Here is a 17,507-nt window from a genome sequence, read left to right as displayed (position 1 = left end):
TGCGGCCGTTGGCGGCCGCTCCGCCCACGCGGCACTGAGTCGTGACGGAACCACTCCGTCATGAGCACAGCGCGCCCGTGGCTTATGACGGAGTGGTTCCGTCACGAGCATGGCGGCGCCGCTAACACCCCGAACCCCCCCAGCGCCGCGGCAAAATTCGTGCCACGGCGAAGGGGTTAAAGCAAGTCTCAAAAGTGCATCCATGGTATATATCCTTGCATTAAGTGCATATATACAGTTTCCGTGAATTCACCAGAATTTAGAGAAGTAGGCCAAGAAAAAGTACTGCCAGAAAATATTTGTGAACTGCATTTTAGCATGAGCAAATGTGCATGTGTAGTTTACTCATGTGAAAATCTGAATGTTTCAAGTTCACTTTCCCTCCACCCACTTTTTTCCCCAACCCCGGAAGAAGTTTTACGTCTGCCACTGTCAGGAGTACATTTCCAACTTTTTGCAGTATGGGAAAAGATTAGAAAGGAGTTGGTAAAAAAACCTTAAAACATGCAAGTTAGTAGGTTTGCACAGACTCAAAAGGGCATTCCAATCCTTGAACTATTGCTTACCACTATCTTCAGGCCCAGTGTATATAGACCTGCAGAAACGTAGCAACATAAGGGAATTGCTAGTATTCAAACCCTACTATGGTACGAGCTCTGGCATAATTTGAGAGGCTTTATCAGAACGCTTACATAATGAGATTGCTGCCTTAATTTGTCGCCGCATTACATGGTACAAAAGGGACAAGTGGATTTTGTTACAGGACAAGTTGATTTATGAAGCAACCTGCCCCATGGACAAGTAGATATTTTATTAAATTCCACACCCCTGTTCCAGGAATCTGACCACTGTGCCAAATGAATGGTAGGGTACCTCTCCGCCTCAGCTCCGCGTCCTACCATCTCCCACTAACCATGAATCCTACAAGCTGAGCAAGGCAGCTGGCGGGACACCGAGTACAGACACGTGTTGACACTGCCAGAGTGGGTAGAAGGTCGTGCCTCTTCTCTTGGGCCTATTATCCCATTAATAGCCTGCCTTTAATTGTCATGCCTGGGCGGGACTCGTCCTCCCATACACGCCCAGGCACACCTCCTTCAATCTCTTACACTCCCCATTTCTCTCTTGTTTTAAACACATGCATATTAACTGTATAGAAAGGGCGTCCAGATCAGGAAAGCACTTCAACAATAATACAGCACACCATTGTTCTAAACTCACCAAGGAATATACATGCACAATATTACAAATTGCCGCACCATCCTGTGCACAACATGGCTCGATAGTCGTATATTTGATAAAATGTGGCTAACTCAATGGAGCTGTCACACTTCACACCAACATATACCTTGAAGCGTGCAGATATTAGCATAAACCTAACACACCCTCACATGCAAATCATCGTCATAAAACATTGGCCTACTCAATAAATGTGGGCAGGTTTTCTCAGCGTCACTTGGAAACGTTTTTTGTAGAGAAACTAAACTCCCTGGATTTGAAAAATCTCGAGATTGTGATTAAAAGCTCTGTACAGGTGACTAACATATTGATTCTGTCATTTGTGTGCTCCTGCTCACAGGACCTTTCCCCAGGAAGTGTGGAAGAAGCGGAAGAGGCTGAGCCAGATGAGGAGTTTAAGGATGCTATTGAGGTGGGCCAAACATTATTGTGAACTCAGCTGGGCGTGAGATGAATTCAGTAACTTGCAGACCAAAACTTTCTTTCCTATTAATTTTCAGAAAATATTTTGCAAGTATGCAAGGCTTTTGCACGGACAACAGAGAGTATCTATGAATTGTGGTTTCAGCGGTTCAAATGGCCTTAGCTGTTTGTATTTTGTATCGTTAATCTTGTCATCTCGGACGAGCATGTAAATCCTCTCTCTGGCTTCATTACAGAAATGTGTGTTACATTCGGCTCAGCGGGAAGTGTGCCTTTTTCTAATGGGAATGTACCATCATTTATGGAATTAAGTGACAGTGACAGGTCGAGACTCACACTAAGGGGAATGCCTTGCAAGCAAGAGTTTCCATCTGTCATCTGCAGTGGGTGGAGCAGGGCAAATTTGCACCCCAATGCAAATCTGGCCCTATCTCGGGTTATGCTTAATTTGTAAAAAACATAAGTGCTAGGGCCCTATTCAGGAGACCACTACAGCTTGCACCACCCAGTGCCCTAGTTAGTACTGCCAATGACCGCACCAACACAGCTACTAACCATTACACTCCTACATATTTGACAATTCGGATTATTTCTGGCCCCCAAAGCTGTAACAATGGATTGGGTGGCCCCTATTAGTCTCACCAGATAGCCTCAGATTCCTTACCTTTGAATTCCCTAGGCATTAGACTCAATCTGGAAGATTTTTCGTGAGCTATATCCCTGTGCGCTGCTAGGTGGCATCGGTCAGCTCCGCGTGACATCATCCATGCCAGAAGTGACGTCCGTGTCACCTATATAGGCGCCACCTCGGTGCGCTGATGTCCGTTCTTTTCTTTTCACAACAGCCAGCGTAGATCCGAGAAGAGAGCCACCCCTTTTTCGTTTTTGAGCAGGATTTTAGCAAAATGTTGTCATTTTTTTTATTTTTTAGGTTTCCTCCTGGTGTGTCGAGTAATGTCATTGAGGAATACAGGTTTTAAACCCTGTGGCACCTGTCACTACGCCATGTTGGTGGCGGACCCGCACCTCATGCGTTTGTGGTGCTTGGAGCGCGACGACGACTCCGTGGAAGTCACAGTCCCACTCAAGAGGAAGGTCTCAGGACAGTTCCAGGAGTCTGAATTCCTTTTCGTCCCATTTCAGATCATCGGGACACTCAAGAAAGAGTCATACAAAAACAGAAGAAGCTGAATTGTGCTTTGACTTCTCCTTATTCGTTGGCCTGTGCTATGAAGGAACATCAGCGTTTGAGGCCTGGTTCCTCCGAGCCTGCGCCTGGGCTGACTCTGCGCCTCCCTTCTCTTCCGGGAGCCATAGTGACCCCATGCTCTTATCAAGGAATTTTGAGGTCATGCGCCTAATTTTTTAGCGGCCCGACCTCTCTGCTGAGCCTACGGGCCTCGCAGGATCAGAGAGGGCCCCATCTGGTTCCAGGCCGGCGGCTCCAGACCCAGTTCCGATGAGTCCCCATGGATTCCGTCATGGATCCGGACCGACGCCGGTTGTGCCACTGTGACGTTCCCTGCACGACCGGTGGTGCCAGCCCAATTCTGATAGCTACCCGACGACACTGAACTGGAGTCGTATCGGCTGATGCGGGGTCTTGTCAGGACTGGCATCTTAGGTAGGAGCCTGAGCCCTATTCTGAAAAGCTAGGTCTTTGGGAAGAATGGGAGGGGTCACTGGACCCTGTAGACTACCAGTATGAACAAGACCTCGGCTAGTGTGAGGAACTAGGTAATGCCAGTGGACTGGATACTTCTCCAGATACAGGCATTCTTTCTCCCCTACCATGGCTACAGAGGAGGGAGATACTTATGTACTGGTGGTGCGGATGGCGGCTGAGATCCTTGACCTTCAGTTGCCCTCGGTGGCAGTCAAGACTAACCTCTTGATGGGGGTGCTGCAACCAGGAGTCTCCTCTTCTGAAACCCTACTCCCATTCAACGAAGCCCTCACAGACGTCCTTCAAGGGACCTGGTCCAAACCCAGCACAGGGGCCCCTGTGAATAAGACGATTTCCTGACACCACCGCCTGCTCCAGGGGACCCAAATTTTCTCACCCATCACCCTACCCCAGAGAGCCTCCACTTCATATGGCACGTTCCCTGCCGCTCCCCCGGGCAGGTAATCCAAGAGACTGGATAGCTTGGGTAAGAAAATGTTTTCTTCTGCCAGCCTTGCATTGAAATCAGTGTACACTCCATGCTTATTGGGCCACTGTTCGCACACGCTGTGGGAAACGGTTGCACAAGTGCTGCCACAGGTCCCGAAGGAGGCCCAGGCCATTCTCCCTCATGCGGTTACAGATAGGAGAGGCTCAGTGAAGTTAACTATACGCTGTGGCTTCGACGCAACCGATTCGTGAGGCAGAGCTGTTTCGTCAATGGTGACACTGCTTCGCCTGGCTGAGAACAACTGGCTTTTCGGGGGCAGTCAATGCTTTTCTTATGGACATGTCCTTCGATGACACCTGTCTTTTTGGAGACAAGGCAGACTACTATTGGACCACTTTAAGGACTCGCGGGCTACAGCCAAGTCCTTGGGCCTCTGGGCTGGCCCACATCCCCAGTCTGCCTTTTGCTCCTTTCGTGGCCATGAAAGAGGTTTTCAATCGCACCAACCCTATCCTACCCACTGAGCCGCACAATCTTCCCAGCTTCTGCGTGGACAAGAGCGCAGTTCCAACCAGCCTCGTGGGTCGGTTAGCCAGCGGTATGGTCCAGACTCCATTCGAGCACCCCCTCCTCCGCAGCCCCCAAACTCCAACCCCTCTTAGTCTCGCCCTTTTAGATCTTGAGAGTCCAGTTGGTGGCATGATCCGCCATTACCTCCACCACTGGCAGTCCATTACATCGAACAGGTGGGTTCTGCAGATAGTCTGAAGGCGCTACTCCCTCCCCTCCAACACTGCCCCTACCTACATGCCGCCTTCTTACGACCGGCTGACGGAGGGTCATCAGTCTTTGTTCCAGGAGGAAGTCATGGCTCTGTTGGCCATGGGAGCAATAGAGAGGGTTCCGGTGCCAGAAGTATGCTGTGGTTGCTATTCCAGCAACTTTCTGGTTCCTAAAGATGACAAGGGCCTTCGTCCTCTCCTAGATCTCTGAGCCCTCATCTACTTCCTCAAAAAGGAGAAATTCAAGATGCTCACATTGGCTCAAGTCTTGTCTGCTCTGGACCCAGGAAACTGGATGGTAGCGTTGGACTTGCAGGACGCCTATTTCCACATTCCCTTCCTGCCAGCCCACCGGCACTTTCTGCCGTTTATGGTAAGCCATGAGCATTTTCAGTTCACTGTGCTTCCTTTTGGCCTTACCAACGGCCCTCAGGTGTCACCAAGGTGATGCTGTTGGTCGCAGTTCATCTGCGCAGATCAGGGATGCCAGTTTTACCCTAGCTTGATGACTGGTTGCTGAAGGCAGGCTCACCCCAGGCTTTTATCTCCCACCTCCAGACTATGGCAGACCTCCTACATTCATTGGGTTTCACTATTAACATGCCGAAGTTACACCTGACTCCCTCACAGATGCTGCCTTTCATCGTAGCTGTTCTTGACACAGTGCAGTTTCAGGCTTATCCTCCCAAGCGGAGAGTCCAGGATATTCAGTCTTTGATATCAGGGTTTCAGCCTCTATCCTGGATTTTGGTGAGACTGAATGGGGTTGCCGGGCCTCCTGCATCCTGCTGGTCTCACATGCCAGATGGCATATGCGGGCTCTGCAGTGGGACCTGAAGTTCCAGTGGGCACAGCATCAGGGGAATCTCTCAGACATGTTTCAGATCTCGTAAGGAACTGCAAAGGACCTGCAGTGGTGACTAACAAACCCCAACCAGATCTCACAGAGACAGGGCAGCCACCTGGGAGAGGTGGAGATCAGTGGACTCTGGTCTCTGGCAGAATCTGGCAGAATCCGGACTCCATATCAACCTGTTGGAGCTCTGAGCGATCTGATTGGTACTGAAAGGCCTTCTATCCTGCCTCAAAGGAAGGCAGGTATAAGTGTTCACGAACAACACCACCACCACCATGCGGTACTGCAACAAACAGGGCGGGGAGGGGGTATGGACCCTATGTCAAGAGGCCTTGCACCTCTGGGCATGGCTGGAACAGCAAGGCATTTCGCTGGTGGTTTAACTGAATGCCAGGGTGGACGAACTCAGCCATCGATGCAGAGTGGATCACAAATGGCGTCTCCACCCGAAGATGACGCAAGGTCTCTATCAACAGTGGGGAGAGCCTTTGTTAGATTGGTTCGCCTCTGCAGAGAGCATGCAATGTCAGCTGTTTTTCGCACTGGAGTTTCCAAAGCGGCTCTCACTCTGAGACGCTTTTCATGTTGAGTGGAGCTCAGGCCTCCGGTACGCCTTTCTACCCATACCACTCTTGCCTAGAGTTTCAAGAAGATCAGGAACGACTGTGCCCAAATCGCTACTATGGCTCCGGAATGGGCACAGAGAGTCTGATATCCCGAGCATCTCCGTATGAGCATCGATCCTCCGATCAGACTGCCCCTTGGAAGGATCTTCTGTCTCGGCAGCAAGAGAGGATCCTTCACCTGAACCTGTCCTCTCTTTGCCTTCTTGCCTGGAAATTGAGTAGTGGCAGTTGATGGCTTTCAACATTCCTCCCGAAGTCTGTAATGTTATTCTGGCAGCCAGGCGTTCCTCCACCAAGTCGGTATACGCTTGCTGATGGAAAAAGTTTGTATTGTATTGTACAGAAAAGTCTATTGACCCTCTTTCCGCCTCCCTTCTGATACTTTACTTTTTATTTTGACCCTTGCCCAGCACGGCACATGGCTGGGCACTCTGAAAGGGTATCTTTTTGCTTTGTCTGCCTTCTTGCACCTGCCTGACCAACCTTCCTTATTTAAATCTCCAATTGTGAATAGATTTCTAAAAGGTCTTGTACATATGTTCCCACTTTACCCTTTAATTATGCCTCACTCTGACCTTAATTTGGTTCTCACATTTCTGATGTGTGCTCCCTTTGAGCCGCCTTTACACAGTTGTCCCCTCAGGCTGCTCACCATCAAAACAGCTTTTCTTGTGGCCATGACATCGGCCAGGATCCTGAAAAAAGGTACTTTCTAGTTTAAGATCAAAGGGAATAAAACTGTTTTCTGAAGGATATCAAGTTGTGGTCAGATATCAGTTCCCTGGGTAGTTCATTCCAGAGTTTTTCACCACCATTGCACAAAACTACTTTTCTCCCTCCCTACTAAACCCCCAATGGCCCTGTGGATCATATAGCTCATCACTGACTGTAGAAGCATATTTACGTCCCATACTTGGTATGTAGACACAAACAGGTCCTTTAAGAAATGTGGGACTGAGGCCTACATTTCTATATGCGCCAAAGTGATTCTTCTAATAAATGCTGTTGTAAGAATGGCAACCAAGGCAATCAGTAGTAAGTGGAAGAGATGTGACACTACTTAGCAAATGTTTCCACTGTTTAAGCAGCAAAGATTTCTGGAATTTGTTAAGTAATTTCCTAAGCAAACGTGCAAACAAGGCATTGCATTAGTCAGGTGTATCTAAAATGCTAGTCCTCTCCTGAGAATATCGATCATACTCACAGCTCATTGGTGCCTGGGCAGTTTTAAGTAGTACCCTCAACTTGTATTGCAGTTTGAATATGAGGCATCATCTACAGACCTGAATCCAATGTAACATCAGGAAAATATTTTTTGTTATTTGGCAGGCATTTTGACTTGGGTCTGGGTCCCTTTTGCTAGGTAGATGTGAAGTACTGGGGCATATAAGGAAGATCTGCAGGCACTCACACACCCACTCACAGACCCTCAAAATGACTCCCACACCCACTCACAGACCAACACAGCTGTCACGCACCCACACAACCACTCGCACACCCATCCACAGACCCACACTGCTTTCACACACACACACACACACACATAACCATTCAAACACCTACTTACACACCCATACAGCAACTCACATACCCACTCACAGGCCCTCAAAACCACTCACGCACAGACCCAACCAGCTTTCATGGATAAACTCATTCACACAGCCACTCACAAACCCATACAACCACTCACACACCCATACAACCACTCACACACCCACTCAAAGACCCACAAAACCACTCACACACCCACACATCCACTCACACACCTGCACAGCCACTCCCACATCCACTCACAGGCCCACAAAGGCAGTCACACACACACTCGCACCCCCACCACACCCCCACTTACACTCCCACACACACCCAGGTTGCAGGGACATTATAATTAGAAAATAGCGTTAAACAAACATAGAAATTCACTAAAAAAACAAAGGTTACAGGGACGTTATAGTTATGCTCAGGATTCACTCATACAACCCATTGAAATTATCTCAAGTAACTATAACTTGTGCTCTAAGTTAACTATAACTCGCACCCTTGCAATGCACTGCAAATTTTTCCACATATTTAATCAGTTATTACATCTTCTATGACCTCCTTATTAATATCACTGTAACGTTTGCTGTAAAACTATTGATGAGAATACTGTGCTTGGCAGGGGTGCGAGTTATGGTTACCTTGGGGTCCAAGTTATAGTTACTTGATATAACTCTAAATGCTGCATTTCAATGATTTTGTAAGAGTGAAATCTGAGCCTAACTATAAAGTCCCTGTATCCATTGTTTTTTTCTGTGATTTTTATATATATATATATATACGCGCGCTCATTTCTTCTCCTTATCTCGATCTGGAAGAGCACTCACAGGCGTCTTTATCTTTGTCCAAGTTTTAATTCATGCAGCCAACGATTAACATGACGCGTTTCGGCTACTGCCTTTTTCCAATGTTACAAAGTTGCGCGCCAAACATCGGCATTTTAAAATCATCAACATCCGGTCACATGATGCAAGTCAAAGCAAATTCGAAAACAACATAGGACCATACTTTCCCTGTTCTATCACAGGCGCCATCTTGGAACATGCATAAAGTGGCTAAATCCAAATGTCTAATGCTAAATCAGCCTTCTGATTTAAATAAAATGTAATACATTCAGTGATTTCATTTATCTTATTGTAAAATGAAATCTAGACACTCATGATTTAAACAAGGTTGTGCTAACTGAAACAATATCAAGCCGTGTATCGGCATCAGCACGCAAGCACCACCCAGAAAGCCACAATCATGGCGTACCTGTGATCTTCAGTCAAGCCGTTTATCGGCTAAGTCCATTCTATACTTGTTTGATTGCATGCATCAAAGACCATTAAATCGATAAATCACATGGCATGTTTACAAAGTTAACATATATGTATAAATCTTTCAGAATCCACATGGAGAACCTTAAAATTCATGATAATATATTAATTACAGATTTTAATCGCCCAGGTGTACAGCTAACTCTTCCCCTATATTCATTCCCTTAGGGGTCTTGGTCTCTAGGTCGATAATATATCTGGATTCAAGTCTACGCAACTTTCTGATCCTATCTCCACCTCTAATGCTAGCGGGAATCATATCTAGACCATAATATCGTAACAGATCCCTGTTACTGTCATGTTTCTCTGCATAGTGCCTTGCGACGGGATAAGTCTCATCTTTTTTGGCTATCGCCCTCATATGTTCTAATACCCGTATCTTTATGGGACGAATGGTGCTGCCAATATATTTCAGTCCGCAAGGACATTCTAAGCAGTATACTACATAAGTAGTATTACATGTGATGAATTTCTTTATGGTTCTAGGTATCTTCAGGCCTGTAACCTCATATGTCAATATTCTTCTACTCCCTGTGCAGGCCTTACATCTGCCACATGGATAGAAGCCCCCAAGCTCCCTTAGGGTCCCGCTTGTACTTGATCTAGTGTGGAAATGGCTTTGTACTAGATTATCCTTCAGTGATCTGACCTTCCTATATGTTATCAAAGGGGCAGATGGAATATCTGAGCCTATCACATTGTCTGTTTTTAGTATGTGCCAGTTCTTCTTCATGATTTTTCTTAAATCATTGGCTTCGTTGGAAAAAGTTGTTATCATCCTGAACTTATTATCTCCTGTCTTTATCTTATTCTATCTAATTCAAAATCCGAATTCCTTGTGCTGTTACGTTTTAACCTTAAGAATTCCCCATAGGGGATACTTCTAACCAACCTCGATGGATGGTTGCTAGCCGCATGTAATAATGAATTACCGGCTGTGGGTTTACGGTATAGTGACCCATTAGGCTTGTTGTCTATTATGCTTATTTTTAAATCTAAGAAGTTTACCGTATAGGAGCTAACCTCGCCGCTAAACTCTAGATTGACCATGTTATCATTCAGACTAGCAATGAGCTCATTGGCTGATTCCATTGAACCCTTCCAGACAATACACAGATCGTCAATATAGCGGTACCAGGAGACCACCCTACTCATGTCGATGCTCCCCTGTGCTCTGGACACCTGCTCCTCCCACCAGCCTACGAACAAGTTCGCATAGCTGGGGGCAAAGCAGGTGCCCATCGCAGTACCGGAGATCTGTCGGTAATAATCCTCACCATATACAAAAATGTTATTTGTCAAACAAAATTCCGTGAATTGTAAAATCATTTTGTTATGTTCTGCAAACTTCAAAGATTTTTTGTTCAAAAAATGTGCCACCGCTTCAAGACCATGCTCCTAATTTATCCGGGTATAAAGACTTGTGATGTCCAGGACAATTAATTTATACTCGGGGTCCCATGATTGTTTTTCAATTTGGTTCAGAAAATCTCGCGAGTCTTTGATGTATGCTGGTAAATCTTTTACAAAAGGAAAGAGGAAAAAGTCAACAAAAATAGATAAGTGTTCTGTAAGTCCCCCTTACATACACACACATACATACATATTTTCAGCTCGGTGGGGCATGTCCATCAAACAACCACAGTCGGACGCGGGTATATATATATCACCTACTGCCAGTCGCCAGTAGGTAGATATACTTGGGACCTTTTTTCTATTCTTTTGCAAAGTTCTTTGCGCCGTTTGACGAATCTTGGCAAATTTTTCAAAACTAATGGCCCACTAACTTTAGCTGCTGTGTTGAATATTTTGGAGTGATTCATCAAGTGGGAGCTGAGAAAAAGGTTGTGTCCGAAAATGCTTTTTTTCCATGTTAATTTCTATAGGAAACTTGACGCTACTACATCGTGAACTTCTGAACGGAATGACACCAAATGTGGCAGAAAGGTAGCTCTTGGTCTAGAGTGCACTCATTTTGTTAAATATTGTAAATCCGTTCAGCAGTTCCTGAGAGGTTTGAAGATTTCTCAGATATACAAATATGACCGCCGAGGATCCGCGAATCCTCCCGATCTCAAGCCTGCGATCTGATTGGCTGCCAACACCTCAAACCAGGAAGTGTTGGCAGCCATTTTGTGACTCGGTTGAACTGAGTCACAAGAAAAAGGTCCAAAATGTTTAAAAATTAAGAAAAGGGGGCATGGTAGAAACACCCTGACCCGCTAGGCCTGCTCAGGGGGTTCCACATGGACCCCCAGGTCCAAATAATTTTCAAGCAAATATTTCAGCGGGATTCACTTTGGATCTGCGAATCCAGCCGAAAATTTGAAAAACGAAGTGCGGGCTCCCAGGCTTTGTTTTCTTTAGGCCCCTGGGTGGGCCAGAACCAGAGGGCAATAATTAAATAGATGCAGGGGCTTGCGTGGGACCCCGCAGCCCAAGGGGCCACCACCTCCCTGGGGCTTTGTTTTTAAAATGAATGCATGGGGGCTCATGCCCCCCCATGAAGCTCTGGGGACCGCCACCTCCCCAGGGCCCAAATTAGGTAAATGCGGGGGTCCGTTGCAGCCCCCCCCCACCCCGGGGACCACCATCTCCCCGGGGCTACATTGTAGATGGAAAGGGAGCCGCGTGGCCCTGCTCCAGAAGCCTTCCATAGCCATGGCTCTGGGGATGACCACCCCGCAGGGCAGGCTCCAGCAATGTCTTGGGGTGGGGGGCACCCCTGGGACACTGCAGTTTGCTGTGGCTTGGGGGAAGCACTGCTCCCGCCAAGCTATAGCAAATTCTGCTTCGTTTCATGGAAGCAAGAGCATTAAAAATGCTCTCTCTTCCATGAAGCGAAGCAGAATTACTTTTGGGCAGAGGGAGCTGCACGTTTGTAACTCCCTCTGCCAAGTAGCAGTGATGGCTCCCGCAGGAGGCTTGGAGCCGGCAGGGACCGTGGGGGGCTTGAGGCTCCCCCCGCGAACCTCAACGACCTGGCCATGCCCTGGAGGATGGGGTCTCCGGGGCAATATCAGCTCGGGTAGGGGGCCGTGCAGCCCCCCTACCCATTTTTTTCTTTTTAAATAAAGGATGAGGCCTGGCCTTGGGAGATGGGGTCCCTGAGCCGAAAATGGCTTGGGGGGGTGCAATCCAGCCCCCCTCCCTTACACAAAAGAAAATATTAAAAACTTGGCCGGGCCCGGGGGATGGGGTCATCAGTGATGTCAGTTGAGATGTCATCCTTGATGTCACTTACCGTGTCATGAGTGATGTAGTATCTGAGGTTACAAGCAGTGCATTGTGAGGGCGCAAGTTAGTTAGCTCAGCTAACTATAATGGCCACATTTCTCTGGTTTTGTACGAGTGAAATGCCAGCCTAACTATAACGTCCTGGTAACCTTTGTTTATTTCCGTGAATATCTAAGGTTTTTTTAATGCTAATTTCTAACTATAGCGTCCCTCAGTGAAGAAAAAAAATATTTGTTGTTGTTATATATATATATATATATATATATATATATATATATTTTTTTTAAACCCTGTTTTTTAATCCTATTTTTTAACCATATGTGAATTTTTTATGAATATATTTATATATTTATTTATTTATTCATATCTCATTTGACCATGAATTTCGTTTGGTATTCAGACCATAACACTTGCACTTTTTTGCACATAGTAGTATTTTGCACATGTAGCACTATGTCTATACTACAAAAACTGTATTTTCAAAATTACAAACTTGAATTTGTACAGTTATTAAGGGAATCACGATGCATTAGGCAAAGATGTTCTCTATGTCTATGACTGTGACGTGGCAGAGTACGCCGTCCCCTTCCCGTGTATTGTCTCTTTAAAAGGTGTAATGTCAATCATGTGGTGTATCATGTGATCAAGGCTCTTGTGGAGCTGAAACGCGTAATGGCGGCGGTGCTGGGCACGAAATAAATCTTCATAATCACAGAATTTGGGTTTGCCTCGTCTTTCCAGAAAGCATACGGATTGTGGGCGAGTTGCGGTGAGATATATATATATATATATATAACGCATTTTTTGAAACCTATTTCTACCTGTTTATGTGAACTAGAGGTATGATGCACAGTGACTAGAGGGATTTGCCTCGACACAGAACTCTGTTATCAGTTTCCTTTTGAGATTTAAAACTGTGGGAACAGCAGTGTACGTGGTTTGTGGCTCCGAAATACATAATTCTGAATATTACAACCCAGGGTAAGTAATGAGCCTGGGTTGTCGTATAATTGTGGCCGCGCAGCCAGCACGTGCAGTTTTGAGTTATGCTTTCTCTCCATAGGTATCCTGTCATATTTTCCAGTGTGCTTTGGCACAGGCAAATATCTGCTTTAATTGAGTGTAACGTCTAAATTAACATTTGCTTGAGCTAACGGGCTTGGCCTAATTGTATTTTGCCTCAGCTCGTTAAATATTAAACACTGTGGTGAAATATCGGTCTCTGGTGTGGTATTACCTGTTAGGGCCAAAACTCTCAAATCCTTGACAGTTCCTCTGCAGAAACAAAGTGAACGGCCCCAGACCGCAGAGAACAGAAACAGTAGGAAGGGGATTATTTTTTCTCCGTTTGTGAAAATTAGATTATTTAACCAATATTGCAGTTTTACGTCGGTAAATTATATTTTCGTTGGCCGGATGAAAACAAAACCATAAATCAACGTGTAAAAAATATATAAATAAAGGAATCAAATCAGAAAACACAGCAAATGTACAATCACTCAAGCAACAATTGAGAAGTAATCGCAAAAAAATCCTACAAATGTGGGTATGGGATATTGTAGATTTGCAGTATCTCTGAAGTGTGTGCAGTCTCCTATGTACTACGCACGGTATTTGCTTAGATCTGTTGCACCAGCCCCATCCTCGAGAACTGCTCACCATGGCAGTAATCCCTCAAGAGACTGAAGCACATCGTTTAAGGCCCACCTCTGGCGTGATGCGGACTGCAGCTCTTCCTTGCCATTAGCTCTCTCTATTGTACAAACAAACATTGGCAAATTCAATAGTATGGCTTTTTTTCTTAATAGTGGATGTGCTTTTTCATTGATGGGCAAGTTTGTGTGGAGTGGTGAGAATGTGAAACATTCAGTCTATGGACGAGGAAGTATATGGATGGGCAAACAAACGAATGGATGCATATGCACATCCACTCACTCATTCGTTCATCCATCAATGCAGCTTTTAATCCATACACTCCTCTCCACCATCCATACACTTTTTTGTCGGTGCAGCTTTATCCTATTCATTCATCCATCCATGTATGTACTAATTTAGACATACATGCACGCACTCATGCATCTGTTCTTCCAACTATTGATTCACCCTTGTAGTGACTACTCAACAAAAACACGTACAAAATTGGCAATCAATGAGGGAGCACTTTCATATGTAAGAAAGCTGGGCCTCTTGACTTTGCCAATGCTTGCTTGTTTTTATATGGGTAGCTATTGCTCTTGCAGCACATGCCCTTTTCAGGCCTTTTCTCAACCTTTTTGGCTCTTAAGGCATATGTCCGACGTCCAAGTCAATTGATTGCCACCCAAAGAAAACATTTTGTTATTTTCAGAGAAGATTTCCAGCCCCAGATGTCTTAGTAATGGGTAGCTTGTGCAACTAGGAGAGTCTGAAGCTGCAGAACCGTTGTTACAGGTAAGTAACTTGCTTCTTATCAGTGAGTGGTCTTTCTTTCTCAAAGAGACGTGTCTGTGCTATCAGGAAGAGGTTATCATCTGATATCATGGGATGGCTGTGGTGTCAGGGAGAGGGTGTTGTCTGAAGCGACTGTCTTTAGTTACAGGGAGGAGGCGCCTCTCGCATCACAGGAGATGTGGGGAGGGCTCTGGGGGAAAAGAGGCACATTTGTTTCCTCTGATTTCTCTAGATTCCAGTGCTGAGAGACCACGATGGCTTGATCTACAGCAATGGCAGGAAACTGGACAAGACTGGACATTCTGGGAATCAGAAAATTACATTTACATGTCCGTTGGGCAGGGGGGGGCAGCACCTGAACTCCTCCCCGCCCCCTTTTGAGCATACACGTGAGAGTGAAGTAGGGGAAGTAAGCAGCGTACCCCTTGTGCTGGAAGCAATGCATAGAGACCTGCACCACAGAGCACGGCCTCTCAAGGCTGATAGATAGTCGCAGACCCTTGTAGGGTGCAAGCTCTGATCCTAACAGGTAAAGCTCTGATTTATTATTAAACACTCGAAGTGTCTGTGAATGCGCTTAATACAACTAATCGAACCCTGTTTGACAACCTAGTGAAAAAGGGATAGTAGCCCCATTGCGGACTGTGAGTAGAGTGTAGCGCATCAGGGCCTTTGCAGAGCCTTAATAAACATAATCCTGTGGACATATCCAGGCCTTCTCCTTCCATGCCTTGTGATGGTTTTTATGATTTTCTATTTAAAATTTTGTCAGTCAAGCAAACTTTGTGATTCTGTATATTTTTTAATCAAAAATAAAATCGTTGATCGAGAATGTACCTTGCATAAACAAGTACTGTGAATATGTGGTCCTGCCTTGAGTCAACCTTTCCTTTGGGTTCACGTGTACTTTTTGTGAAAGTGGTATTCTTATTTCATAGGTTATCGTGAGTTATTGGTCTCTTCTTCCAAATGTGGGTTTCAAAACAGGGTACCCGATGATTAAACATGATAAACTGTGCATTAAACGAGGGAAATCTTTGGGGAAAGGTAGCCGTATTGTTTGGATTAAGAATGATGCATCCATGTGTGTAGACACCCGCTCACCAACCATATATTCAGACACCCAAGCGCCAGTGTATGCTTGAGCGCATGTACATCTGCAACACAATAGCAAGCAGCCTTGCATTCAAGCATAACACACATGGGTTTATACATGCACATGTCCAATCAAAGCGTGTGGACAGGCGTGGGTTAACTGACTATCTGGAACGCCAGTAAGGAGAACAGCGTCAGTGCAACATTAGGAAATGCTCATTTTGACCCCTGAGAAACTGTTAAACCTTGAGCGGAAATGAAGACTGTAATTTGATTAGGTTACTCCTCGGCACAGTTAACCAGCTGGCAGCCATCTTGGAGAGAAATTGAGCATGAAAGTATGCAATGCAAATATGGCCTACAAATGAAAACATTATACTGATATTCCTTTTTTATTGTTTTTATTTGAATATATAAGAAGCACGCCAGGGATTAAACTGCATCTAGTAGCCAAAACAGTCGGGTAGGTGTGATGTTACAAGTACATGGGTCCTCAACAAAACAGAAACTAAAAGTCTGTCCCGCACACGCGCGTCAGTGAGGACGATACCAAGAGTGGCAACAGGGCACATTAAAAGGGAACTCCACGGAACATTCGGAAAATCCAAAACGTACTTCCTTTGTGTCTGGCTGAGTTTCTGTTCAGCACTCCCCGGGTGCCCAGACTCTCAAGACCAGTGGACTTGTACAACTGGTGTGTTGACTGCAAGGGACCTACGTTACCACAAGAAGAGCAGTAAAGTCAGTGACTGTTCTATTTTTAGCAAACTAACCATAGATATGAACAGAAAACTCCACGATTATGATACATGCTAAAGAGAAGCTTTGGAGGTCGCATCTCATCTCCCTGCAGTGTTTCGTCAATTACAATTGCTGACTTGCACACCAGAGAAATGACTACAGGTGCATAAGAAGTCCTCTTGGGGCTGATTCAAAATGTGCATACCACTTCAATCATGCAGTGATTTAAGCAAGCTGACCTTGTGCCCATCTCTGTATATATTTTTCTTATTTGCCTCCTAGGTCTGGCATCACTTAAAGCTGCCTCCAGGCCTACTTAAATGGATCTCCCAGTGCTTATTGCCTGATGTACAAAGGTACTGTGCCATAGCAAAGCCACCTGTTCAGAAACATCACAGGGTTTGCGACCAAAAAAGGCAGCTTTACAGTGTACAAAAGCCCTTCTACAAGTCGGAAAAGTCTTTTCAGATGGTAAAACGTTTGTCACCCTCTCCGAATTGCAATATGAAGGTGCGTGAAAGCCTGCGTTCTCTCCAACTACCTTCCTAAACTGTAAACATGTTTTTAAAAGCAACGCATGTCCCTTTAATGGACGTGGGCTGCTTCAAAATAATGGTGCCAGTTTAGGAATGCAAATGCGTGAATGAAGTTCTGCTTGCCCTTGCAGGTCTCCATCCCGTCATTTGCAGCAAGTCAAAAGAGGTCGCAAATTGTGACATGCAAAATTCTTTAGGCAGGGCTTTTGCGTCTGCCTGCGAATAGACAAATTGCAGTATGCCCTGTAGTCCGCCTGGCTGCGGGATATCCGATGGTCGGTTAATGAGGGCACTAGACACAGTGAACAGGGAGGCAGTTATAGCACCACGTGTTCTCCACTGATGAGCTCCAACTAGGAGACTACTGTTTCTGCACAAGGACTGGCACTCTTGGGTACCATACTTTAGTGGCCCATGTCTATTAAGTAGCGAGAGTAATGGCAGATGCCCACTGCTCCCATTGGGAATTTGAGGGAATGCTGATTAAGTTGTCTACAACACTGCAAGACTCGGTTGTTTATTGAGAGTGCGTCTTGCTACGTCATGAGGCTTCATTGGTTACCAATTAAG

General features: G+C 45.7%; 1 protein-coding gene across 5 annotated transcripts in view; it reads left to right on the top strand.

Annotated features, from left to right (window-relative positions):
- Positions 1-17,507, top strand: part of ZFYVE27 (zinc finger FYVE-type containing 27) — a 291,267-nt gene that overhangs the window by 160,807 nt on the left and 112,953 nt on the right. For all 5 annotated transcript variants that reach the window (XM_085606361.1, XM_085606351.1, XM_085606358.1 and 2 more), the window contains exon 8: positions 1,580-1,651. In XM_085606361.1, the coding sequence (XP_085462487.1) occupies positions 1,580-1,651 (72 nt within the window). The remainder of the gene's footprint in view (positions 1-1,579; positions 1,652-17,507) is intronic.

This window comes from Triturus cristatus, chromosome 1_2 (genome assembly GCF_964204655.1).
Source record: "Triturus cristatus chromosome 1_2, aTriCri1.1, whole genome shotgun sequence".
NCBI lineage: Eukaryota > Metazoa > Chordata > Amphibia > Caudata > Salamandridae > Triturus > Triturus cristatus.
The sequence above is the reverse complement of the archived record's forward strand: the minus strand, read 5'-3'. Positions and strand labels throughout refer to the sequence as shown.